The 27,095-nt window shown below is 39.8% G+C and overlaps 2 protein-coding genes across 5 annotated transcripts in view; one reads left to right on the forward strand and one right to left on the reverse strand.

Annotated features, from left to right (window-relative positions):
• The window catches only part of TMEM266 (transmembrane protein 266), an 81,749-nt gene extending 77,202 nt beyond the window's left edge, over positions 1–4,547 (reverse strand). The window contains exon 1 of one of the 2 annotated variants that reach the window (XM_088172347.1): positions 4,377–4,547. The gene's annotated coding sequence lies outside the window, so the exon portion shown is untranslated. The remainder of the gene's footprint in view (positions 1–4,376) is intronic. The other variant, XM_014879142.2, reaches the window with a different exon arrangement.
• Positions 4,548–4,660: 113 nt separating this feature from the next.
• Positions 4,661–25,738, forward strand: NRG4 (neuregulin 4). 3 transcript variants are annotated; one of them, XM_088172352.1, is made up of 8 exons: positions 4,661–4,906; positions 6,256–6,329; positions 8,637–8,810; positions 9,791–9,845; positions 13,787–13,880; positions 21,473–21,622; positions 25,329–25,408; positions 25,505–25,738. In XM_088172352.1, exons 4-8 carry the CDS (start codon positions 9,836–9,838, stop codon positions 25,519–25,521), a joined length of 351 nt encoding a protein of 116 aa, XP_088028478.1. In that variant the 5' UTR covers positions 4,661–4,906; positions 6,256–6,329; positions 8,637–8,810; positions 9,791–9,835; the 3' UTR covers positions 25,522–25,738. The 3 variants fall into 3 exon arrangements, with proteins under 3 accessions (XP_088028478.1, XP_014734634.1, XP_088028479.1); XM_088172353.1 differs by having other exon boundaries at positions 4,708–4,906; positions 6,237–6,329; XM_014879148.2 differs by lacking the exon at positions 6,256–6,329 and having other exon boundaries at positions 4,705–4,906.
• The last annotated feature ends 1,357 nt before the right edge of the window (positions 25,739–27,095 follow it).

Here is a 27,095-nt window from a genome sequence, read left to right on the forward strand (position 1 = left end):
AGGCTGCTGAGGTTAAACAGCACAGGACACAGAGCAGAAAGGAAGATGAAACAGGTCAGACTTCACCTGTTGTTCCCCTACACAAAGCACAGAACCAAAGGTCCTTCCCCTATTCATCCAGTAACCTTGCCAAGTAAGGCAATTACCTGAATTAGAAATCACCACTGAAGGCTCAAATCCCATTTAGGGATTTTTTTAAAGTCAACAAGAGAAGTTTATACCTCCATGTAGTGTAATTCTACAAAAAAAAAAAAAAACCCAAAAGGCTAAGCTTCCCAATACCAAGAGGTTGCATGTTAGAAGCTAATCTGCAAAAAGGTTATTTGGGCTGAAAGTAAAGGTTTTGAAAATTCAGAAGCACCACATTTAAAACAGCCTATGACTTTAGCTCCATTTGCATTAATCCTCCTCTCAACTATTAAGATCACACATTATTACTACTCTTCCTGCAAATCGTTGCCTCATTCAGTGAGCAGAGTGACTTGTAACACAGACCTGTATCTGCACCCTCAGTCGGGTATTTGCCGACTTACAGGTCTAACTCTGCAACCCGTGGATTTGAACATACATTTTCAAAGGCAGTTTCATTTGTGTGTAATGCTATAGGCACACACGGTGCTTTACAGATGCAAGAAAAGATACAAAAATTGCCCCAAAGAAATTTTAGTTGAAACACATCAAAGCAACACTGAACTCTAGACAAAATAGATAAAATGCAAATGGGACAGAAGAATAAAGCAAGAAATAAGCCGATGTTGCGTTTTATAATGCTTAGTTGATGAGCATTATTAATAAGTATCATTAGAAGATCTCCACTGCTACTCGAATTTACAAGAAGGCCCAACTTCACTCTAATCATGCAAACCCAGTGATTTCAACGATTATATGGAGGAAACAGGCTTCACTGGGACCTTATAACTAAATTAAGAATTAAACCCTAATACATCAACTTGTCACACTAAATCTTAAGCCCAGCAAATGGGTGGGCTGAAATACGACAAAGACTGACATAACCCTGCTGCTGCCCACAACACACCTGCTAAGAATTTGGAGGAAAAAAGGTTTCAATTCACCTTGGACAGAAACTTCTAGAGCCAAAGAATGAACAACAGCAAAAGTTCTACCCCAGAGCAATAAGAAGCCAACTTCTTATTACTTTTTTACTCTTCTTCTCTTGAAAATGGCATTTCACCAAGTATGCTCATGTCCACTTACACTACAAAAATACTCCCAAAAGCTCAGAAATTTTTTCCAAGTCAAAAAATCCAAAACTCCCTGTTTTCCAACACCACTGATTCCAGACTTACCCCTCATATTACTGTGCCTAGCAAGAGTATGGCAAATACCTTGCAGCAGCACACAGTATCACTCTAGAACCAGGAAGGAGAAGAAAAGCAGAAATCAAACCTCAGTCCTCCTCTCATACACCAACTAGCAACGTAGATTCTCCAAACGGCACTTATTGGACACTTCTGATGTTAACACATGCGGCAAAAAGGACTCCAGTCTCCTATGTCAATATTGATTCTGCAGTGCTCATAGGGATAAGGTATTTTTTCTGTTAGTTATCCCATTGCCCAGGAAGCAGTTTAGCTGAGCACTACTATAACATTTGTTGCTCTAATAAAAGATGCAGTTTTGTCCTGCATAACACAATTCAATTAATTCTTGTGCTATTGCCAGGTAATACAACTAATTTAAACAAATACTGATGATACGGGTAAATTTTAGTCATGTCAGGATCTCGCAGGGCAGTGCAGTTTCTCCTCCTAATCTGGACCTAATCACGTGTAGTAACACTGAAACCATGCGCTTCATCATGCTGGAGATGTTGCTAGTTCTGTCCCTCCGTGCTAAAAGTGATCTGTGATGCAATATTACTGCAGCGTCAGACTCCGCAGTGTAGAGACCATCAGAGACAACAGCAAGCTGCCAGGTAGCCAGGTTTGGGGCAGCCACCACTGAACCCAAGTCGCTGTAACAGCACACCAGTACTGGGGGCCAGGAGAGGCAAAGTGCAGTGAGCTGCAAGCACAGGGCACCTTCAGAACTGTAATCACGCTTATACCAACTAACCTCTGGGAACAGGCACAGTGAGAGAGGGGAAGACAGCTACACTGTGTGTTGTGTTCTGCATTTATGCTGTCAGTCACGATCTGAAAATACTTTAGCTGAGTAGCAGCCTTGCACTGGTACTCACACTGCAAGCATACGTAGCTCACATCTTAATTTTCTTACTGGCCTTTTCACAAATCAGCACGAGTTCAGATCTTTATCTCACCTACTACTCCAGTTCTTGTGCCTGACATAATTGATGCGTACTCTTGCTTCGTGTCCTTGTTGTCCACTGCTGTCTTTAGCATAATTACTACCCACTAACAACATCTAACTTTGTGTGCAACTTCCACCTCTTTTCACCCTTCAGGTGAAAACAGCATCTGTGCTAAACAATTCTGCGATACGTTGAATCAGGATAAAGCTGTAGAAACTCCACTTAGTTCAGAAACACAGAGGAATGAGTAAGATGAGTACGCACATGCATTGCTTCAGGAATGGGCTCCTCGCTCACACCACCCCTGCACTGACTGTAGGCACACTCTGCCCAGCATTTAGGAACCATGGCACGTTTGAAGCAGCACACACTTGCTTCTTATTCTGCATCCTCTGGAAATAAGAAGTATTCCTCCCCTTCTCTGCACAGAGTATTCTGCCTCACAAGACAGGCATTGTTCACAACATCAAGACACGCATTTTCCCATACAAGATACTTGGTGCACAATGCTAATTGCACTATCTCATCACAAAGCACCTATGTGCTACTATTGTACAGTCTAATTTATAACCCCCACCTAACGTGACAGTGGTAGCAATAACCCTTTTACAAGTGTCCTGCAGGAACCTACAGCATCTTCACAGGAGCTATCAAGAAATGATTATCAGTATTGTTTCATCTAATCCACACTTGGTTAGTAATGTTATTAGAGCACATTAAAAGTACACAGGTTACTTACCCCTCTTTGGGCAAATTCCAGTAATAAGTGTTGCAAAAATAGCAGGATTCCTAAGAGTCACAGAGCAAAGCAGCAGTTTCTGACTGTGTGCCTGTGACAGGTGCCCTGCATTCAGACAAATGAGCCTTCTCTGCTGATTGCATTCACAGCTGTAAATACCCCTACAACATTACTCCTTTTACACATACAATCTTCTGCAGCTGTTACAACTGGTGTCAGGTGCATGTTCTAACAGAGCTTGCAGATCAGTTTGCTCTTAAACCTGCGTGTAAGAACCAAAAATTCTGGACACACTTAGCAGAACCTTTTCCTAACTTTACTATACTAACCAGCTCAGAAAGCATGCATGTTCATGTACTATTTTAAAGAAAAGTTCTTATGACACGGCGTCCCGTTATAGCTCATCAATCCTCACAATTTAGATTTCATCTCTACAAATCTAACAAAAAAGGCCTATTAAGTTTATTACATTTTATGGAACGCAAACCGAAAACTCCCTAGTAAGGAGGACTCTAAAGGGATTTCGGCTCCAGAAAAGAAACTACTACTCCTTTTCCCGTTGGGGCAAGCAATGATGCTGCTGCAGGACAGGGAGTTTCCAAGAAGCGATGCAGCACCTTACAGATACAGAGTACTCTTGCGTGAAGACACTGCTGAGGCACCGCCGTTGGGTGGGTTTGCACACACAGACAATAAAAGCAACTTTCACGCTCAGGCTTTACCGGGGCTGTTGGTATTCAGGATCCGCACATCAGAAGTTGTCCGGCCGGGCCCGTCCGGAGGCGCGCGGGCCGCGCCGCCGAGCGCTGCCGGGGCACCGCGATGCGTGAGGCGCCCCTCGGCGCGGGGAGCCCCCTCAGCCCCCTCCCCTGCGGGGTCACGCCGCTCCGGCTGCGGCAGCGCGGCCGCGGCCCCGCAACACCGGCGGGCGCGAGCCTCACACCGCCCCCGGCCGGGCCGCGGCTCGGCTGACCCCGCGGGAGGGGGCTCGGGCCCCGCCGCAGGCCGGCCCGCGGCACGGCGCCCTCAGACCCCGGCCCCACCGCCGGCAAGTTGGCGGGAGGCGGCGCCCGCCGCCAAACTTTGTCCGGCACCGAGGGGCTCTCCCCCGGCAGCGCGGCCCCCGCCACCGCGGCGCCGGGAGCCCGCCGGGCCGCCCTGCCCGACCCCGGGGGCGGCGGAGGGACCGGAGTCCCCGAGCCGCGAACGGCCGCGATGGGGCACGGCACAGACCCGCTGCCCGCGCCGGAGCACGGTGTAAGTCCCGCGGCTCGGGCACGGCACGGTCCCGCTGCCCGCGCCGGGGCTCGGCACAGACCGGGGCTCCCCTCACGTCCCTCTGTCCCCGGGGCTCCCCGCACGTACCTGCTGCTGCCCGCGGCACCCGCGCCGCCAGCGCCCCGCGCGGGACCAGCGGCACCTGGGGACCGCCCGCGCGCGATCCCGCGCGCGCCTCCCGCCGTCCCTGCCGGGTCGCCTTGGAAACGCGGGGCCGGCGCGCGGGGCGCTCCGCGGGAGCGGAGGGGGCGCGCGCGCGTCCGCCGCGCGTCACGCGGGCGCGGCCGGGCCAATGGCGGCGGCGGGCGGCGCGCGCTGTAGTACTACGGGCCGGGAGCCGAGCGGCGCCCCCGGCCCCGCCCCCGCCCCGCCGGGCAGCGCCGCGACCCCCGAGCCCGGCCGGCCCCCAGCCCCCGCCGCTGCGGCACGAAGGCACCGAGCGCTGCGCTCACCCCGCTCTGCTCCCTTCCCTGGAGGCCGGGATTACATAACGGCGCCCGAGCGAGCAGCTGCAGGATTACACCATGCGGATTAGGGATTACGTTGATTCAGCAGATTGTCCTGTGCATGTCTGAGAAAGATTACACCAGCAGAGTTAAGAATACCCGTTTGCTGTGGTAAGCCGTGGTTTAAGTGGAACAAATTAACTCAATACAAAATTAAATGCACAAAAAAGAAAAAAAAGAAAAAAAGAGGAAGTAAAACACTCCAGGGTTAAGAACGTGCTTTAAATTGACAAAATAATAGAGAGACTGAAATTCAGGTTTTGACAGTTATCTCCCCAATGCTTTGGAGCAGCTGCTGTTAGCAGCAACCAGCTATTAGTGCTGGATGAATCTTAAAAAGTCTAATTCGTTATTAGGAAGACTAGTTACACTCGATTTCTGATGACTGCCACGTAAAGTAAGTATCTAAACTCTTACGACGTACATTTTTAGTAACGCAATATTATTTAAGTGGCAATGGTCTATTTTATTATGTCACCATGTGCTAAACTGTCTCCTTGTATGTTAGCCTGTAATATCGGTGTTTTGAGTTCTGATTACTGGATCTGAGATTATTGACATTTAAAAGCTAGCTTTATGAGGGACACTACATCTGCCACTGAGGTATGAATAAAAATTAACCATGCAGAGAAAAACTTCATGTTGCATTCATTTCAGTTGATTTCTTACAAGAGGTAGGGATGAAACTTGGAAGCAAAAGTGCCACAGAAGAAATCAGTAAGCACAGAATAATAGAATAGTGGTGGGGTTTGTTTTCCAAGAGTGATAGTGACTTTTTTAATGCAAAGGTATTGTAAGGTTTAATAGTTCCCCTCACATAAGCACACAGAGGCTTGAGACTGGAATCTCTATCCCAAAATCCCAAATTTGTAGTATGACTGCAGTAGTTACATTGGACAGAAGCCTCAACTTTGTAGCTTTGCCAACGTCTGTATGAATATCTCATACAATAGAACTGGGGCTTCAGATGGAAATTTGCAGTTGGTTGCAAGCTGCTTAGGAAATTTTGACAATGGAAAGTTTTTCCTGAAATTCACTGTAGTGTCTCAAATTTCAATTTCAACATCATGACAAGAGTTTTGCCCCATTTTAGTATATAATTAATCCTAGACATACTTTAGTGGATAAAAATGAAAATGTAAACCTTAATTTTTGCTGTCGGGATTTCTAAGATAAGAGGACTCAGTCATTTGTTGTCATTTCAGAAAGCTGCAATGGAAAGAATTTTAAAGAACTGTTTTCAAAAAAATTACCCTGTCAAGCAAAGCATGTTGAGATTTGTGAGCTATTTGTCATCTGCCTTAGCTTCCTGTCTTGTGTCAGAATTTCCTGATATTGTGGCTATCCTATCTTTAAATAGGCTTCCAGCGTGTAAATTTGAGTAAAACATTGTTCTTATACAGATTTGTTATAAGATCTCACCTGGAATTCTTCCTTATAGAGATCCTCATTTGTTCCAGGCAGATCAATGGATTTTTTCTGATGCCTGATGATTTTCTGAGCTCAGATCAGTTAGGAGCTTCAGACACTGAAGGTATGAGAAGTTATACCTAGGTGAGAAAAAACAGACTCCTTTTAACAAGACTTCAGGACAGTTCCTGGCTCTTGGAGAAAGTACGAGGTGTAGACTGACTGCTTGACAGATATCAAGGACATCTCAGAAGGAAATTTATATTTAATCAGCATACTAAGGAATTTTTAAATTTTTTTTCCCTTCATTGTTTTCATGACACAAATATTTGAGCTCAATATTGGGGCAGAATGAGATTTTACCTTTTTTGATTTTTAGAAAGAATACATAATGCAGTAAAATCCCATTCTCAAAGATAGCTGTAAGGTGCAACTTAATCTAAATGTACAAACAATGTATATTTGAAATAGCCATGTGACTGAAACGATCTTCTTTAATTTGGGGGAGAGTTTATACAGAGATTAATTTTAAGAATGTTTGAATAGCAAAGATCCATAAACCAAAACCCAAATCATTATTCAGTGCTTGCTTTTTGTCTGCCTGTGCTCATTAAGACTCACAGGTTCTGTAGATGTTTAGGCCAGCTAACCACTAAAAGTACACAAAACCAAGAGGCAATACAGATTCTGATTTAAATCGATGGGGAGTAAAGCACACAGGTTCATTTAAAGACAAATCTAAGGAGTTCAAGACTTGTTCCAATATATCTCAGTGAACACAGGTGACCTAGCTTTAAAGTATAAGCATTTCAAACAATGCATTTCTATTATTAATATCAGTTTAGATGACAAAGATGAAGAAAAGGTGTAGAATGATAAGAATATTTTTCAACAAGCTGGCACAGAGCAAAACAGGCTATATTTTAAATTTCAGATTAAAATACTCTTAACTGCAGATACAAAGTAACCTTTCACAAACATGGAAGATAAACATTTGAGCATTCCTATGACTGGATTTTTAGTTTCTGTGAGCATAGGCTACATCTGCATCTAGAGGAAGACTCAGTTTGGAAAGTGCAAGGAAGGTGCACAGAGGATCTTTGTGTTTCTGGTATGAACTCAGTGCACACACAGACGTAAGCCAGTTAGAATTAAGTTTAGCAACAATTTCTGCTGTAGTACTTCATTTTCTTTAAATATATCATCTTATTCTCTAATGAGAGAGTCCAGTTAATTATTTTTAAAACACTGATACATCCTTGAACTTCTGTTCAGAGTGCAGCACCTTAGAGAAAAACATCTAAATACATGATTACCAAATGATGTATTTTTCAGTCTTAAAAACTAAAAAGCCTAAACTGTGAATGCCAGCAGCAACACCACTTTCAAAAACGATCTTTAGACCCATATTGTGATACTTATTATCAGAATTTAAAAAATAAAGCTATGCTTTCACATTGGTGAGGAAGTATTTTCACACCCTCTCTTTGCCACTCTCTAGTTTCTTGAATACACAGGCAACGAAGTTTGAAAAGAAATAATTAGTAGTCCCACAGCCTTCCTCAAGCTGTCTTGCTCTCTGCATTCAGCTAATAAACAATTTGTCATACATGGAACAATTAGTCCTAGTCCCAAGAGCTGATGAGTTGCATAGCACATCCATTTAACACACTGATGCAGCAGAAATCTGTCAGCTTCCCCTAAGGGATTTTCTGCCACACCATTGGATTTAAGCATCTCCTGAAAAAGTTAAACTTAGACTAGGAGCAGCACCAGAGATACCGAGGTACATACTGACAGTAAGATGAAGGAAAGGAGGTGAGAGATCTCTTTTCAGCAGTAGCAAAACTCAAGCTATTTTGTCAATTCAAGGATTAATATCCTAATTAAATCTAGTACAAGGGCTAGTCTGAAATTTAGGTTATATATCCTGTTTATATTTTATGACAGCTATTGGATATTATACAATATTGTGGAGCTTTCTGTGAAAAGGGAAACTAAATGAACAAAGACTATTTGCTCCAATAAAAGACAAATTTAAATCAAATTTTTGATGCCAGTGTAAAATAAATGTATGATACACTTTATATGTACTGCATTATGTGAGTATTTTGAATTCAGCAATAAACTCTAGTACTGGAAACCCTAGAAAAATATGCAAGTGATCCTGTGAGCATGATGAGGTGTTACCCTATTCTGTACCTGGCCCCTGTACACGTTTGTCTTTGTTATAACCTCACTCACACTGCACTATATGAAAATTTGAAACTTTTTTAACAGTACATATAGAATCCAGATCTTGACTGCTAGAAAAATTAATGTCCAGGATGATTTATTTCTTTCAAAACCAGGATTCTAGTTCTGAAGTGACTCTGTTCATTTGTTTTTTTGTGCCACATGCTATGTTAATTGTTCTTGGTTCTGTACACAGAGAAAAGTGTAGCTGTGAGCCAGCTCAAGAGGACGCCTTTGGGTGGGGACCTTGCTGTTACAGCCCAGTATCACAGGGAACTGCCATTTCAGATTTTCTTGTATGGACAGGACATTTAAAAAGCTAAAGAAGCCACCTGAGGTCCCATGAAAACGAGAACCATCTACTTATAAAGTAAGTAAAAATGCATTACACATTTTGAAATGGGCCTCTATAGAAAGTCAGCTTTCTGTTAGTTAAAGCTGCAGTATAGGCAATTATTTCTCATAAAGCTGGTAATTTATTTTATTTGATCATTTAATGGGGAAAAATTTATTTCTTCCAATACAGGACAGTTTGCTTAAATATTTACTTTGCATACACTGTGAAGAAAGAAAGAGCAAACATGAAAAAATGATCTATTATGTTAGACTTGTTCAGTAACCTATTTGGTACAGTAAACCTTGACTATACCTAACAAGAAAACAGAAGTTAGCTAGGGTACATGGTTATAGAGTTGGCATGCCTACAGAATAAGTTTCTTTTAGCAATGTCACGTGAACATTCATTTCTGTCCAGGCAGAGGGTTTCTGTTGTAGATTTTAAAAATTATTGTACAAGTTCTGATAAATTCACAGCTTGCATTACTAATTTCACCTGACATCCAGACATGAGGAACACTCAAGTGAAACACATATTTGCTCTGCGAAATGACAAACTGGAAATTTCCTGTTGGTGGAATGGAAGAATTCTACCACCAGGATCTTGCCTGACTACTTAGCAGTCTGAGGAATGGTTCAGTTGTGTGCTCTGTCTTTCAAGGTGCAAGTGTCAATCTAATTAGCTAGCTAGAATCAATCAGACTGCCTAAGTGCATCGGGTATTACAATTCTGAATAAGCATGGCAGTTTTAAAAAAGTATTCATTGTTTAAACATGCTTTAGTCTGAATTTAGTTTTACTCTGCCTTCAGGGATTCACTGAACTTGACAGCAGATTTGAATGTTTGCCATTAACTGTGAATTAACAGAACTTACATATAACAGTGCATTACTGTCAGAGTGCAACACATGGCTTAGGAGAAGCACTGAAAGTTGCATCCCAATAGCTATTTCTTCAGGGTAAAAAGACACCAGGTTAAAAAATTACATGCTTAATTTACATGTTTGTCTTTAGGTGCTGTTGCCTCTGACCAAGAACAAAAATTGCTGTCGGAATAATATGCGAACAGGTAATTTCTTCCAAGTCTTTACTTGGATACATACACCTATATCATTAGAACTCATTAAAATTGCATGGATTTTGATAGCTGCCACAACTGATTGTCACAGCTGTTCTGCAAAGATGCCATCCCTCACTAGAGTTTACCAGCCAGTGGTACAAATTCTGTAAGGAGACGTTTGCTTTGATCAATCCTAATATTTCAGTTTGTGATTGATTAGTGTGCAGTCCAAAGTTGCTTACAAGTGAGGAAGCATGAATCAGCCCCCTTTTATCTTCTGTCAACATTTCCCACTCCTCTCTCTTCCTTTTTTGAGTTAGCAGTCTAGTATTTTAGCCTCTGGACTAGGCAAGACAGCTGAGTCCACATGTGGATTATCAAGGCTGGCTTGGCTCTTTGGGGTTAAGATGGTGTTGAGTCTGCATTTGTTTGGTTTTTTTAATAACCAGGACAGTCAGGTTACAAAGTTTAAATGCAAACACACCAGACAGTTTAGGGACACAGCGCTCTACCAGCTACTAGGAAGAAATTAACTCTATCCCAGCTAAAACCAGGACACCTGCATGTCCTCAAAAGAATAATTAAATGTATTTAGAGGCTGCTATTACCTCAGTCAGTTTCAAGTATTCAGTCTAGCATTAGAAAGAACAACCTCGTTTTATTTCTCTTCACTTCTTCCAGCAAAATCCAACTTTTTAAAAAAGTAACTTCTGTGTCCTGCTTCTCTTTAATCTCTCAGATAGAGGGGGAATGTTATGTACAACATACATTGATAGAGTTCTATTAATTTCCAAGCTAAATCTTTTGTATTTTTTTAATTGCCCATCATCTCTTGACTTGTTAAACTTTTCTGTCTTGATTATGGAGTCTGACTGTAGTATACATTTGACTTTCAAAGCACACAATTTGCATTTTTAGATTAATATAATGTATTGACTTACCTCATGAAAAATCATAACACATTCACCAATGCTAATGTAATTGGGTTTTGGCTTGTATTGAACCCCTTCTGATTCTCCAGTATACTCTTTTGCATCATTGACTATACATTTAAAGGGATAAACTGGTGCTTTCACACTACCCTGTCTACAAATACAGAACTGTAACTTTGAAATTTGCAGCAAGTTACTGCAGTTCAATACCACAGGTGTGGAGTACAAGAATACCTATTTTTGTATTGTAGCAAATTACAATTTGTTAGTAATATTTTTTCCTAGTGTTAAAGCTTCCTGAATTTTCTTTTATTGTCTTTCATAATTCTAACATCTACGTTATACTGTGTTACTCAGACAGTTTTACTAATCAGTACCAAAGTATTAATACACAAAACAGAATTAATGAAAAGCACAACTGGATGGAAAAAGGGATACCTGATCAAGGTGGACATAGACGTTTCTTCAAGTTTCTCATTACTGCTAAAATTAAGGTTACCATTTTTCTCTTAGTATTGGAAGAAAAGTCTGTCTCTAGGAAGAAATAGCCTATAGAAAAATTGTCTGTAATTACAATCAAAAAGGTTTCAAAGGCTTCCTAGGCACTTTTTGTTCTCTCTCTCCACCTCTCTCACTTTTCTCTAATAGACCTAAGAGAAAGTGCCTGAGGTATTTTGCCAGAACAGAAATGTCTTGTTAGGCTGCAGAGCTGGTCCTTGATACAAAGATCACACCTTAACAGTGTTCATTCTCCCAAATGTTCCAAGGCCTGAATGACTCGAGGCATTCAGCATGCTTCATTCTCTGCCAGTGTGAGACAGGTCTAGTTCTGCATAAAGATGAAGAAATGGAACCAATAAGGCAGGATTTTAAGGAGGATAACAAATTCTCATTAATTCTCATGAGAATTTCTTTGAAACCTTTCCATGAGCTGTTTAAAAAGATTTTTCTGCAGGGCCTACCTTCTATCATCTTACCTTTCCATGTGGGAGAATTTCAACAGTTACCTCCCTCAGACACTTAACAGAGTTGAGAGCAGATCAAAGTTGAGAGTTTTGTTTTTCTCACTTGATTCTTAAAATTGTATAGATATTCTGATACACTGTTGATGTGTTCAGGGACCTCTCTTCATTTAAGGAAGGATGTAGCCTTCCACTGAATTACACTCACAGGAGGTCCACTGTTACACCTGAATAGACTAAAACCAACTAAGTTGTAGTTCTTGTTTAAAAACCTCCTTGTTTCCTCCCGTTCCCATTTTATTCCTATTGCGATTGTACAGTTACCTATACAAAATAATTTAAGAGGTCTTTTAATTGTGAACTTGCAGTAAATGAATTGTCAGCAGACAAGCACAGAAAGCTTCAGAGTTAAGATAAGTTGCCATTTAATTTCTAACAAGGTAGGACAGAACACACATTTCTGTGCAACAAGGTCAAACATGAACAATCTTTCCAGCCTTTCTTCTCCCCTCCTCCAGCTTCCTAATTTATCTGCACACAGGTAAGAAGGTCCAGTTACCATTTGGATGCTGGCACTTTGGTAACAGGAACATGAAACTGAATTCCTCTTGGGCCCTGGGGTATAACTATCTTCATCTTAAAATAATGTAAGGATTCTACTTACACTCTTACATCACTTTGCTGTAGTCTAGATTCACTAGAAAGGGAAGAATGTAGGGAAAAAAGGGAGAGTGGAATTGCTAGAGCTGGCCTAGAGCATAGCAGGTTGCACAATGGTTTTGTTGCACAGAAGCAGAAGTAGCTGAGCATTTCTGCCACTCTTAGAAAAGCCTGGCTTACTTTAGATAAGAAGCTGTAGGAGGTCTCTGTAGGGTAGAATGTCTTATGGCCATGCTTCCTATTTTTGTTTTTTTCTGCAGGAATAAAGGAGAACCCTGACCCTTTTTCTTGAAGGACATATAAGAAAACTAAAATCTTGATTCCTCTTAACTCTATGTTATGTATAGAACATGTCTTCTGTACATAAATAGTGACACAGCAGAATTCTTGTTTTCAGAACTTCTGGGAGAAAAAACAGCAAGAACACCTAAAGTGTGAAGTAACACATGACTATCACCCCTGTGATGTCAGAAGACTGCTCTATTTTTGTTTTGATAGAGATACTGTGGTTTCATAAGATGGAAGAAATATATAAAAATATTAGATGCATATATATGAAATGAGTTACTGATGCATTAAATGTGTCATAAATATATCCAGTCCAACTTCCAAATTTAGACTGCTTTCAGGAGGAGTGAAGTGGTACAGTTAGATATGCTTTTTAAGCACAAAATGGACAAGTGCTGCTACAAGTGCCAACATTAGTGTCCTGTATTGGGGGTGTTATTAGAATGTCTAATTATGTTTAGCACATTAAGAATTCATCTGAGTTAGGAAAAAGCCTTTTTGAGATCTGTGAAATGACACAGTAGCCAGCAATGCTGTATCTAAGTGAGTGCTTGCAGGCTGTGCCCTGGTGTGGACGCTGAGAATCGGGGTGGGGAAAGCTGCTGGTGCCCCAGTGTGCCACAACTCAGCTTCAGAGCAGCCTCAGAACGTGCTGGCCCTTACCTGGGACTACTCTGGGTGCATCTGGACTGACTGACTCCATGGCAGGAGCTGGTTAAGCTAAAGATAGCTCGTGCCACTGGAACAGGACAAAGCAAACTTCACATAGGTCATCATGTGAATCACTGTCCTCACTAGGGTGAGTGGTGATGAAAGGCAAAGGAAGTAATGGAGAATTCAAAGGTTCCTCTCACTGCAAGAGAAAGTTTAATTTATTCATGTAATTTCAGTGTTTCACATCTGATATGGTGATAAATTGGTGATTTTTCCTGCATATTGTTACATGAAACTGTTCTGCACAGCAGTGCTCTGTGTTGCTGGCCTGGAAGGCAAGACCTATACCTTTGTTGCTCGTTAGGCTGGTTTCATTTGTGTGGTAGTTTATTTCGTGTTTTTTGGGTTTGAAGTCTCTATTTTTCTGAGTGTTTATTTTGCTCTTATTTTTAAGATCATGAAGAACTCTGTGGCACCAGTTATGGATCTTTTTGTCTAAATGGAGGGATTTGTTATATGATTCCTACTGTATCCAGTCCATTCTGCAGGTCAGTGAAACTAAAGTTTCTGTGTTTAAGTATTGGACAGTAGCTGTCTAAAGACTGTTTCTCCATTTGCCTTCTTTAAGGAATCATGACTAAAATATTATCTAAAAGAAAATGCCAATTACCTATTACTTACCTAGCTTACAGAGACATGGCAATATGAGAAAAATAAATGTATATACTTGGTGTATACTTGCTTAACAGTTGGAATAGTTTTCAATTACATATGCATTCAGGATTATATCTATATTTAGAGCCACATTTCCTCATTACAGCACAGAAAGAACAAAATACCCTTTACCTCATGGAATATATACTGTAGGAAAGGCATTCAGAAAGACAAAGTACAGTTTTTGTTACAAATTAATTACATTGCAAAAATTTTTGTAACATAAAATGGCCTAACCTGAACAAAATGCAGACACAAAAAGTAATATAATCTTTTAAGGAGGAAAAAGGAATGTAATTCAAGACTTACTTGTTCTTTGAATCTTGCTGAAATACTCAAAGAGCATCTTTGTAGTGACAGCCAAAGATTACTTGATACAGAAACATCGAGGCAGCAAACACAGATACTTCTTACACCATCCATAACAGAACCATTGTTCCTTTTGAAGCCCATGTGGCAAACTGGGACAGAAGCACTTCCTGGTTTTGCATGTGGATACATTTCCTGCATAAATACTGCCCTATCTTATTCTCTGATTTACCAAGACATAAGATGCTAAATAAAACTGTCACTTTTCAGGGTCCTGCATTTACTGATTCTGAGTTATCATCCATCAGAATAAATTATGGTTGATTGAATGGGTTTGCTTAACAAAAAAATAGGCATTCAGACAAATATTACAGACAATTAAAGATATTACCTTTTTTCTTCCATGGCAACTTCTGTTCCCTCTTCTGTCTTGAGCTATAACTAATGATAACTGGATAAAACAGTTGAAAAAAGAAGCATCTTTTGCCAGATGCCTAATTAAAATATTACTTTCTTTTGTTTGGGACAGTTCAATCTAAATACTTAAGCACATAAACTCATTTAGTTAGACAGTGAGAAAAGAGGCAATTTTATGGTAAATGCTCATTGAAAAATATACTCAGCATGTCACTGTCATTGTTCAGTGTCACAATGAATCAGATCCAGAAGTGAGATTAAAGCTCTGAAGTGCTGTATGATGATTTATTCTATCTGCTAAACCTTGCAAGTTTATGCAGTATAAAATGAATACTACACTAACAAGAAGTAAAACTTTTTTAAATACATGGGGTTTTTTTCTAGAAGGAGTCCTGTATTATTGTACATAAATGAAAAAGGAATGGTTAAACTAAAGAGCAGCAGTTTAACAATTTCAAAGCACCCTCTCAACTACTGCTGGACTGTGTAACAAGGAAGATGTATTCAGTGCCATAACTACAAATATGAAGTAACAAATACTCAAAAAAATTCGTTCTTTAGGAGCACAAACTAGTCAGCATAGATAATTTCCATTTTAACAGTTCCAGGTGAAGTAATTTTCAATTCAGGTACTATAGGGTTTTATAATCTGCTGAAGCAGAAAAGTAACATCTTAAGAGCATTTTTGTTTTACTCAGGCAATCTTATTGCATTCAAATTATCAACTATTTTTTTCTGTATCTAGTGGTTGATTATGAAGTTAGATGGGTTTAAATAGCAGCATTCTATTTAAGCACATCCTCATTCTAAGCATGTTCCTTAATCAGTCAGAGAAGGCTAATTATAGATGAGAAAGGTTTTGTTTACACACAGATATCTTAGTAATCAGCAGTGATGTGAATAGAAACAACAGAAAAAAATGCATCACTATTCAGCAGAATTCAGAAAATATTTGGTGCTTTGGAACTTCATGACTGGCATCATCACACAGTTGCGCAGTTCCTTTGATGAGGGTTTCTGCCAAATCCCACCCAAAGCTCCCCAGTGTTCTCAAATGATCATCTCCTACTGAAAGAAAACTCCAATCACTTTTAGAATCAAGGGCTGAATGATTGTTAATTAAAAGGAGGAGATGGAGAAAGAACAGACAAGCAAACTGTAAAAATACTTAAAACACATTTGCTTTGACATGGTACTTAGTTACACGAATGTGTTGTGCTCAGCAGAGTTTGTCCAGATTCCCCTATGAAACATCACTGGAAGCAGTGTCACCACGTGACTGAGAAAAATGCACCATTCTTTAGAAATACGTGTTTTGTAGCATGCTAAAAATGAAGAGCTGCTGTTTACCTTTGGAATTTCAGTTATTTTTATAATTCAGGATTGGATATCTACAAGGCAGAGATTTAATACCAACAGAACGTTAGCTGATCCCCTCCATGTGCAACAGTAGCAGATTTTAAATACAGCTGATGTGTGTTAAAACACGAGGTTGCTCAGCTGCCATCTTCCCTCACTGCTTTCCTAACAATGAGTTAATGTTCTCAGCAGCAAAAGGCACACCTGTCACCATGAACCACATGAGCCTCAAGCCCAGGAACACTCAAATGAAGTAAATAAACAGGCAGCAGAACAGAGAAGGATGGAAAAGCAGCTGCCTCAGGTGTATCATAAAACACAAGGCTGAAAGCTGTTTGTCTCAGCACCTGATGCACAGCTGGCCCATAATCAGTAATTAATGCACTGCAGAATTAAGTAAAGATTTTGGTTTCTGAGGGGAAGCTCTGATACTCCCATTTTTTTCTTACACTTGGCAGATTTCTGAGAGCATTTTTCTGCATTTCAAGCAAAATACAGATGGTATAAGACAACACACACAGAGCTGTGCTTCAGAGGGCAGTACACACAGAAATGAACAGTGAATGCTCTCATTTTGGGACAGGGATCCTACTCTGGGGATGGCTAAGTACTGCAAGAGACACAGGCAGACCTTGCAAATCTCCTCTCTGAAATTCCTGGGTATCTTTCAAGGTTATCTCTTCCTTTTTCCCTTCCTTTTCTTCCATCCTAATGGAATGTCTCCTCCACCTGTCCTATGGTAATCCAGTAAATCCTGTGCAAATTCCTTCTACCACTGTCTGTGTAGTCTCTCCTTGCCTGGCTCTCTGCCATGGGCCCTTCATTCCCGGTTCCAGACATCCCCACAAGTCACACTTGCTGTGCTCTCAGCTTCCAGAATATGCACTCTGCAAGTTGCCAGGGAAGGGCCTCCCACTCATCTGGGCTTTTCTTCTTTCTCTGCCTTCAAAAATACACTTTCATGTACCTCAGACTCTTCTAAAAAACAAACTGTCCAATTAGTATTTTTAATTCTGCTTTTGGCTTGAAAGGTAGTAATAAAAGTTAGAATACACACCAAAAGTATAGCTAAAAAGAGTCGATAATTAAGATTTATTTTTAATGGGACATAAAATATAAAGCACAACACTATCTTATGTGTTTGAAAACTACTAGCAATCTAAATTAATGTAATTGCCAGATATGGAAAACTTGCCATACACACACATAGCTAAGGGAGGGGAGAATAACCCATTCTTTCAATTTCTCTCCAGAAGGAGCATTTCATTTTACTCTCTGTGTATAGAGAGTAACAGTTTTGAAGCTTCTCTAAATGCAAAACTTTTAAAAAAGTTGCTTAGGTGCCCTTTTGCCATAGTTTATTCACTTTGGTTCTAAATTCTTTTTTCATATTACTAGATGTTCTTAGACTGTATGGATTAGAACAACTTTTAGGAGTCTGGTACAGACTGAAGATTGTTGATCTTGAAGTTATCAGCCATATAATCTGAATTGCATTGACAAGCAGATAATTTCTTGTCTTTTTCTGCTCAGAGCTTTGTATTTACATGCAAGTAGTTTTTATACCAGGAAGTACCCAAGATTTTCCTGACTAAAGGAAGGCTAAATGAAAACTAAAGTCAACACCCTGATAGTATAATGCAAAGAAGTGAGAATCTGCGTGCATATTTGACTCAAATTCTACTTCCTACTTTTACAGTCTGTCAGATACTTCCTTATTATGCCCACCTTACAGTCTGGCAAAGACAGAAACTTTACCTTCTTATTAATCCCAGTGCCATAGGATCATTTGCAGTGTCCAACAAGCAGCATCTGAAAGGAGACAGCAGTAATGCCCGTGTTACTGCAAGGCCATTATGTTTTAGTTACTAATCAGATTGTAAGGGATCAATGTAATTGCAGACCTGCTGGTCATCTCCTGACATCTTATCCAATGGTTTTTCTTCCACCTTGCATTGATGCTGATGTGATTAACACCCTGTGCTGAAAGGTTCTATGGATTTCTTTCCATATGCTGGTGTTTTGTCTGGAGCTCCTTGTAGGACATTTGTGTACAAGAGTTAAGGCTAGCTCATCTCATCTGACAAGAAGTGTGGGTGTTGTACACGTGTGTGCAGTCATCTAGGAGAGCAGAAATCTGGATGCCAGCTGAAAATGGGAGGATTTCCTCACAGAATTTCCTCAAACAGTGAAGGCTGCTGTCTTTCAAGTCTGAATTTGAAATTCCATTTTCTAAGAGGGGGAAAGACCTTTTCTCCATTCTAAAAATCAGCTCTGGAATGCTGCATAGCAGGGCCGTTTAAAGGCAGCAGGTTAACAGTGTGCAGGTGGTGTGCACCAGCAACACCTGGCCAGTGAGCACTAACTCAGTGAGTACAACTCCTCCTTACTACAGCCTGCTCCAGGCTCCTCTGGGCTCTGCCCCAACCCATTCACGTGCAGGTGCACCAGTGCCTGCCGTGTCAGCAGCTGACTTGACTTGTGCTGGGCTTTTAGGCATCCATTATAAACAAGATAAAGGAGCTGCTCCTGGCCTTTAGGGCTGTGTACAGTAACACCGAGTGCCTCCAGGAGACGCTACACAGACACCGTGGTTCTGCCTCGTGTTCACAGCCCACGTGCTTGTTAGTGACTGTGTCTCTGTCTTACTTGCTGCCACTGCACGTGTAACCCCACTGAAATGACTGAAGCTCTGCTAGTGCAGCAAGATAAGCAGGTCTAAGAGAATCCCACTGCTAATTACTGAAGTCTGCTTAGTTTCTTTCTCACCTATTTTAGCAAAGGACTTGCAGAAGAAACCTTTCCTGGGTGTTTTAAAGCATCAGTTGCTTCCATCTTTAACATAGGCCTTTACCAATTTGTACATTAGGGAAGGTGACTTCACAAAAATCTTGTTCAAACCAATATTTAAACATCTGGATTTTCTAACATGCCCTAACTTTAGCACAGCTTGGTCGCATTAGCTAAATAATTTTATTATTTAAATGTAACCTAGAGATATCTTAATTTTCCTGTTTCTATGAAAACGTACATCATTTTTAGGTTATATGACAGCATTTTCTAGATAGCATGCAATCACTTTCAGCCAGTGTGTCAACAGGCCAGCCTCGAGAAAGTGGATGGTAGTTTTGTAATCCCTAATGCATTGCTCATAGTTAAACAGATACTATCAAACTAGCTAGTCATGTTTCTACAACTTGTTTTTGTTACAACCATGCAGAATTAATAGGTTCAGCATCCAGGATATTTTAAGTTTGGCATGTGCTTTTTTAGTATAGGTTTTTTCTCTTTGCTGTAGCCTTGGATTCATATCACTATAGCTTTCCCTTTACCATCTTAGGCCTTCGAGCTCTTTTCCTTCTTTAAGACTTGTGACTACCTTAAGCATCTGGTTCTGTTTTCTGTTTTGTAGGAAGTGCTACAATCTCAGTGCCCCTTTGCTGTGCTGTCAACACATTCCCAATTCTTTTCCTACAGTCTTTGCAGAACATGAATACATCTTCCATGCACTGTTTACACCAACTCACTCTCCTGGATCACAACAGTTCAGTAACCCTCACCCTTTACCTGATCCTCTGTGCAGCTCTCTGCAGCTGTGACTGTCTTGTCTTCTTCCTGCTTCATTCTCCTCTTTAGGCTACTGACTCCCTTTACACTCATTCTTTAGAACTTTTCCATGAGCCTTAATTTGATGCCAAAACCTATTTTTTTTCTTCCTGTATCATTTTAGCCTTGCATTATTCTCCAGTTTTCATTGCTATTCAAGAATACTCCTATGAATTTCTTATCCCATTTTCTTTCCCTGTTACTCTATTCAGCTCTCCAAAGCATTTCTCTTTTAGTTGCTAGAGAACAATGCCCCACTCAAACTACACTTCTATTCTTAAAGTATTCTACAGTATTTCAGAAATAGGCTACTGAAAAGCCACTACACTTAGAATAAATATCTGGAACATTATCTCAAGCAATCAGAGCAGTCTGCCTACCCTTGCTTCTCCCAGCAGTGAAACATCATGACTTTGAAAAGCCTCAGATTGTCCTTAGTAAATGGTGTCTGTTTGATCAGTTGCATAGCTTTAATATATGATGATAATTAGATGTCTTTTTTTAGTGTCTAAATCTTCCATTATATTTCCAAAGACAAAGAATTAAAATAAAAGGTTAGTAACTGTTTGTGCAATGGTTTAGGCCAGCAGTTCTGAAATACTGGTCCATAACCTACACAAAGTGTAGTGGGAGTCACATCAGGCACCATGTCAGAAAACTCACAGAGATCCTTTGGTATTAGTTAGATATGCTAAACATTCTTTTTTGGCAGTTCCTCCCCTCTCCACCTTCTTATCCCTCATCGGAAATTATACCTTGCAGCTGCCAATGGCAGTTGAGAACTTCAAGTATGTTGCAGAGTTTAGCCCATTTTTCTCAGCTGGAGCCTGAAATTGCTTATGTCACAGATTATTATGACTTCAGTGCCAGAAATAGCAAGAAGGAGCAAGATCTTTAGTAATACAAATAGAGAGAAGCAAATTTACATATATAAAAAAATACATGCAGAATGTAGATATTGAAAGAAGTGCTTTCCATTTTCTATAATGAAATCAATTCCTTAAGAACACTTAGCAGAGTAAGTGCAAAATACATAACAAATGAAGATTAGTTTAGCTTCAACCTACCTATTTTTGATTGAATATGAATTACTAAGCCATTAATTTTATTTATTTTAAATAAAATATCATCCCATTTTACCATGGTAAAATACCATATTCATGTTAATCCTTTCTTCAGAAGTTTTCAGAAGCTCAACACATAAAATAAGCATAGTAGAGAACACTTCTACCTAGGTCTCTCCAAGAGGGGGTTATTCACCAAGCATGTAACATGTTCTGGCATGAATTACTACACTGCATAAACGACTTTTGCAGTTTAAGCTGTACTTTGTCTCAATGAATTCCCATTTCCTTGATCTCTTTAGCTGACAGTACTATCTTCAACAAAGGAAGCCAGAAAGTTACCTGAAACAGGGAAAAGAAAGCATGACTAGTGTGAGAACCAGTGGGATGACACAGCTAACACTAAAGAAGTAGGCTTAATTAATTAAATCAGTCAGTGATGAGTATATTAAACCTAACATATAAAAGCAGTGTGGATCAGAATGTAAACTTGATGTTCAACGTGCCTAATTCCCTTTGTTCCAGACATATGAGTCTGTAAGAAAACTTGCTGTGAAGAAATACAACCTTTGAATCGTGTCAGAATAAGTTCTCTACCCAGAAGAAGCCTTTGAGTTTTTCATTGTAGATGACAAGCTACCATCTAATCCAAATACAACTTGGTTTCCCAGGTGTATTGAGAGTTACACAGGAGCTCGTTGTGAGGAAGTTTTGCTGCCCAGCATCAAATCCCAAACAAAAGGTGACCTGTTTGCAGTTTTCTTGGCTTCCCTTCTTCTTCTAGGAGTTCTTGTAATTGGAGCATTCTACTTCCTTTGCAGGTAAAAGTGATTCATAAGGCTGAAGCTATTCAATCAAGTAGAAATTTCTTCTGGTAATCATGTACTAATTATTTGAATGTAAAAGTATGTAATGAATTATCCATAAGGTTGTATGGTTATTCAGCATAATGAATGTGGATGTCTCAACTTGTTGCTTGTAATATTTGCTTCCTGGCTTGAAGTTTTCTCAGTGTCATTTCTAAGCTCTTACTTAGAGTTGCTTTGTAAAAAATACACATACTAAACACCTATGTGAAATTTTACAGTCTATCTAGAGTTAGGGCTAATATTTTAAAACATTAGTCTACCTTGTGTTCCAAAGACTGAGAAGTAGAAGCAAATTAACAATGTGCTTAGAGATCAGAAACTGTTCCTACTGAATTGGCAACCAAAGCAGCTGGTGCCATTAGCTCCCAATTCCTCTACCACCCCTGGTCCAGAAAGGAAAACTAGGTAAAGAATGAAACTGAAGATTACTTCCAGGTAGATGTTTACTAGCATTTAGGACAACTGAGAGAGCTAACTAATTTGTACCAAGGGTGATCCGTGTTTGCATAGAAGGCAGACACCAGTGCTAGACAGCTGGTGCTGCAGGGTTGGCTTTAGTAGCATTTCAGACATTTCAGGACTTGGAATGAAAACACAAAAGCCGTTTCTGGGATTGAGGCAACTGTTTGATGCTGTACATGTATCACTACACTTATACCAAACCCAAACAAACTTACCACCTTCAACTGCAATGCAAGTCAACTTCCTATGTCCCCTCTTTATTTTTAGACTTCAGCACTTTTTGTAAGAACTCATTTTGCTATATACCATCAATATGTGTTTATGCATCTCTATGCCTCTGTAAGGCAGCTGTAATTCTTTACCATCACAGACTTGCAGCCTCTTCTCTTTCCTCCTATACTGCATTTCTCCTTGGTTATGATAACCAAAGGTTCTTGCAATTCTGTTCTTTGTGCTCCCATGGTCACATTGCCAAATCAACCTTTTTGATCTGTGCCTTTCAATGAGCGACCTTTGGAATAGCTGGTCTAGTTTTACCTCAGCTGCTGTCATGGAAACCCACTGAATGCCAGCTTCTCCCACAGCTGAATGTATTTAGAAGAGATAGAGAGCATTTGATAAAATAGTTGGTATAAAAAACCCCTTGTTGTAAAGGATACCCCCCCACAGTAGCAATTTTAATTAAATTAATCTTGCTTAGCCATGGAATGCCACAGCGGCTGTTTGTTAAAAGATATTTGCCAATTACTATAAACTTATTAGAACAAAAAACAGCTTAAACTAACTTAAGAACAATTCATTCAAGTCTCATAGAGATACAGAAAGCATTTCTTTAGAAGTAAAATTGTCTCTGAGAAAAGGAAAAAATGTCTTCAGAGAATAATGTGTTAAAAGACCCTTTTTCTCTCACCTGCAGTAAAATCAGGGGAAGCTGGAGACAATCTATTGAGTTTTATGGTCCGAGTACAGAAGCTTAGAGTGACATCAATGACAGGACTGTGAAAATTCTTTTATTAGACAGTTAGAACATCAACTTCTCTTTACTCAAGCTTTACCTAACTGGCAGAACAAGTAGTAGTGCCTTTTATTAGCAAAATAAAAAGGGCAACATCTCACTTATAACATAGTTGCCCTTGAACCCTATCTTACACACCAGACTAACTTGGGAAATCTCACAAAACCATGATCAACTTCTTCAGTTCAGATAAAAGAACCTAATTGGCTAAAATTGTCTTGTCTTACCTTTACACTTCAGAGGCTGATGTAGGATGATCATCTGCTAGAGAACTCATCTATAATTGAAACACTTTACATCTGTAAGTCCTTATCTCTTGGCTGGAGCGACCAACACATGAGGAGTCTCAAGTGGATACTTTAATCTACTCCCCTCTTTTCAGCTGAGTGAATGAGGATTATTGCTAAGAGATTTTTGAGACTTTTTTCTCAAACTTCATCTATCACCTATATCTTAGAAGAGGGTGGAACTAGGGCTTGTAAGGGTTAGCTGAGAGTATGCATCATCTTTGACCTGGCCTCCTGACAGGATACATTAATTTTAAAATGTTAAAGAGATATACTCTGCTAAAGTTTTCAATATTCCACTTTATAAACAAAAACATTTGATCCACAATCAGAGAGCAGAAAGCCTTTTCCCTGAACTGTGTTAGTGAACATTTCCATAGCTCTTTCAGCAGAGAGTTCTAGTGGGGTTTTAGTATAAACAGTAATGTAATCTGGAGGGGTGCAGAAGAGGAGATACTAATTGAAGTTCAGGACAAAGAAACCGAATTCCTAAAATTATACAAGAAACCACTTGGAATATAGAAGTCAGTGCTCTATTTTCTTGTCTTTATCACCGTACCTCCCTTCCTTTCCAAGTTTTTTTTCTCTCAGGCTATTTGGGTAGATTTGAGGACAAAGCACGTGCAAGTGCATTCCATGCTCCCTAGAAACAAATCCATTCAACATACAAGGGCAGAGGTTTCATTGCTCTGCTTATAAAACTAAATCATAACTAACAGTGAAAGTAATCCATAAAAGAGCAGGGCTGCACATGAGAGCTCTGGATGAACAGTGGGAAATACTTCTCCTTTTACATTTAGCTGAGTCATCACATTTTTATCAGCTGCTGATTTATTTTTTCCAATCTGCAGAGCACATGGAGGCAGGGCAAATGCAGATCTAGCTGCTCTCCATCTTGAAACAACCCCCCACCCTCTCCAACAAACTGTGCTGATAAAGCCTCTCCTTCTGGCGTGGGCAAAACATAGGGAAGTGTACAACGGTCTGTGCTATTACACTGCTACTGAGGAACAAATGGCATCTTCTGCTTCCAGCAATTCACCTATGAGACCAGGTCCATCTGGTCTTCTTCCTCCAGAAACATATTGTACCAGGGTTACTGGAAGAAGAGTAAGAAAGGTAGCTGATGAGAAGAGAAGCCACATGAGCCAGTTTCTCTTTAAAAGGAATAGAGAAGCCTAAATGCCACACACATAGTTCAGAGGAACAGAGCAAACCCTAGGGAAAACCAAAAGAGATCTGCAATTAATTTCTATATTTCATTGTAAGTGTATGCTGAAATGCCAAATTACCTGTAAGGTAAGTGTAATATTGATGAACAGGAACTCAGCCAGCCAAAACAACAGGATCTAGGAATAAAGCCATTTACGTTGTCCAAGACAACAGACTTTGTGGAGGAGTTACATCACCACAGGACACAAACTGGACAGAACAGAGAACAGCTCATGACTCTTCTCAAGAGAGCAGATGTCTGATGACTATTAAAAGAAAGGGAACTAGACAGCAAATGATCAGCTCCATATACAAGATTTGCTTCTCCTCAACAAAATGTGGAAAATTTCACATCATTTCCAAACACTAAGAGAATTGGTAGTAATTCTGTGCTATTTACTAATTGTTTAAATAAAGACCTATGAAATCAGACAAACAGGAACATTACCTTGAGGAAAGAAGCCATGTAGTTCCAAATGCTGTGCTGCCCTCTGATCTCTGTTCTTCTACTCAAAGACACTCTTCTCAAAACCAATGAGTATTAATTAGAAAGTAATTGGAGAAGATCCATGTTGCTTTTTTCAATTGAAAAATCATTCCATTAATTTGTCTCTTCCCTGATAACGTTTTTCACTCTGTGTCTATTTCTCTCTGTTGTCTCCTTTTTGTTTTTTATGGTCAGGAAAGTTTCCATTCCAAGGACAAGTTCTTCAGAGTGTGGTGCCAACCTAGTTGAAACTACAAGTAGCAATGGCTGCAACAGTGAGTAGAGTTTAAAATTAAATGACCGGACTCCACAAGGGGTGTGGGGGAGGAAGTTTTTGTTAATTAAAGTCATGTGTTTTGTTTATTTTTCAGAAATAACGACAGCCTAAAGCATTAGAGCCGAAGAATGGTGGGGAAACAACATGCAGAGCAACCCTAGAATAGAAGCTATAGAGGGTGACATGGTGAGCAAGATGAGGGAAGAAAGTTGCCTGAAACAGGAGGCTGACATGTTGGAGAAGACTACATCTAAAGCTTGAACAGTTGCACCTAATGGAGTTTCTGTGTACTTTTAAAGCTGTATCAATTATACAGAATTCATTATAATTTATGTTTGAATTCTGTGAGATTATTTATGGTTTTCAGTAATGCACAGGTAGATGCATGAGATAATTTTGGGTTTTACTACATGGGAAATAAATAAAATACAGTATTTATTTTCACTGCACAGAGAATATAAGATATCACAGGATTTTAGAGTGAGGTGATACTATGAATTTTTGATAGGGGTTTTTCATTTTTCACAGGATTTCCCCAGAGGGGCTGAAGCCTGTCTTGATTCAATAGTTTCAAAATTTATATTTGTGATACATGTCTAGAATTTGGCTTTTTTCAGATACCCTTACAGATGTAGGGGAAAAACCCCAACCTTTCTCCCAGCTAATGCTTATGTTCTGTTTTGTTTTTAAATTGTAACATATCATAAGCATGAGCTACCATTGGTAGTTTATTGCCCAACTGCCTGGCACATGATTTTACACAAATTAAAGGGAAATATTAAGAAAATAGTTATAATGGTTAAAAAAAACTTTTAGGCAGAGTTTGGTGTACATTCCTAATACTAAATAAGACATCTTCCTTGATGGTTTTTAATTTTGTCTGGATTTCTTCTGAAAATCTCCCTACTGAGGGAAATTCAAACCTTACCTTGAATGTTCCAGTTTTCAGAAGAAATCAGGAATTTAGTTCATCAGGTCAATTTCTGACACAAAATATTATCCAGAGAGGTGTCCTGGCTGAAAAAATGCTGCCCTCTCCAAAGATTTATTTCTTTTATTCATGCAAGCATCTGTTGATCACACTAATATATTATATACCACACTTTGGTCCCTTACAGGATTCTCTTACTCAGACAGAGAGGCCACCTGCCATGGTTCATGTCTTTTTTTTGCCTTCACAACACAAAGAGAACGTCTGGTTAGTCAGAGGCATGGAAAATGTGAACTGAACAGTTTTCTTTTCAACTTATTTCTAGCACTGGAGGCTGAAACCAGCAAAAAAGCCAAATTTGTTTCCATAATGGCACATTACCAAGCAGGTCATTAGGGATTAGCAGGTCATTGTATGGGATTTATAAGGTTGTATTGCAGGGAATATTAGCTAGAAAATTCATTAATTGAAAGGAGAGAAAATTCAGAACAGAGATTTCTTATCTCTGAAAGAAACAATCTGAAGATCTATAAAACCATAGGTGCAGAGAAAATGCTGAATAAGCTCCTATTTCTAGGATGTCTGCAACATGCTGTGGTGTCAGAAAGAGCAGTGTGTACTTTGTATCAATGTAGACAGCAGCACAGTGGGATGAGCAAGAAAAGGCACCTGGGTACAGTGGGTAAGGTGAGAAGTCAAAGAGAAATCACATCACAATGGCTACTAGAACACAAACCAGAATAATTCATTACCT

The sequence above is a fragment of the Sturnus vulgaris genome, chromosome 13 (assembly GCF_052056855.1).
Source record: "Sturnus vulgaris isolate bStuVul1 chromosome 13, bStuVul1.hap1, whole genome shotgun sequence".
Classification (NCBI taxonomy): Eukaryota; Metazoa; Chordata; class Aves; order Passeriformes; family Sturnidae; genus Sturnus; species Sturnus vulgaris.

What these genes read in the sequence shown, in the direction of transcription:
- NRG4 (XM_088172352.1), top strand. An exon ending in GTATCCAGTCCATTCTGCAG is followed by an intron (nt 13,881 to 21,472) that starts GTCAGTGAAACT and finishes TTGGTTTCCCAG; the next exon opens with GTGTATTGAGAGTTACACAG. An exon ending in GCATTCTACTTCCTTTGCAG is followed by an intron (nt 21,623 to 25,328) that starts GTAAAAGTGATT and finishes TTTTATGGTCAG; the next exon opens with GAAAGTTTCCATTCCAAGGA.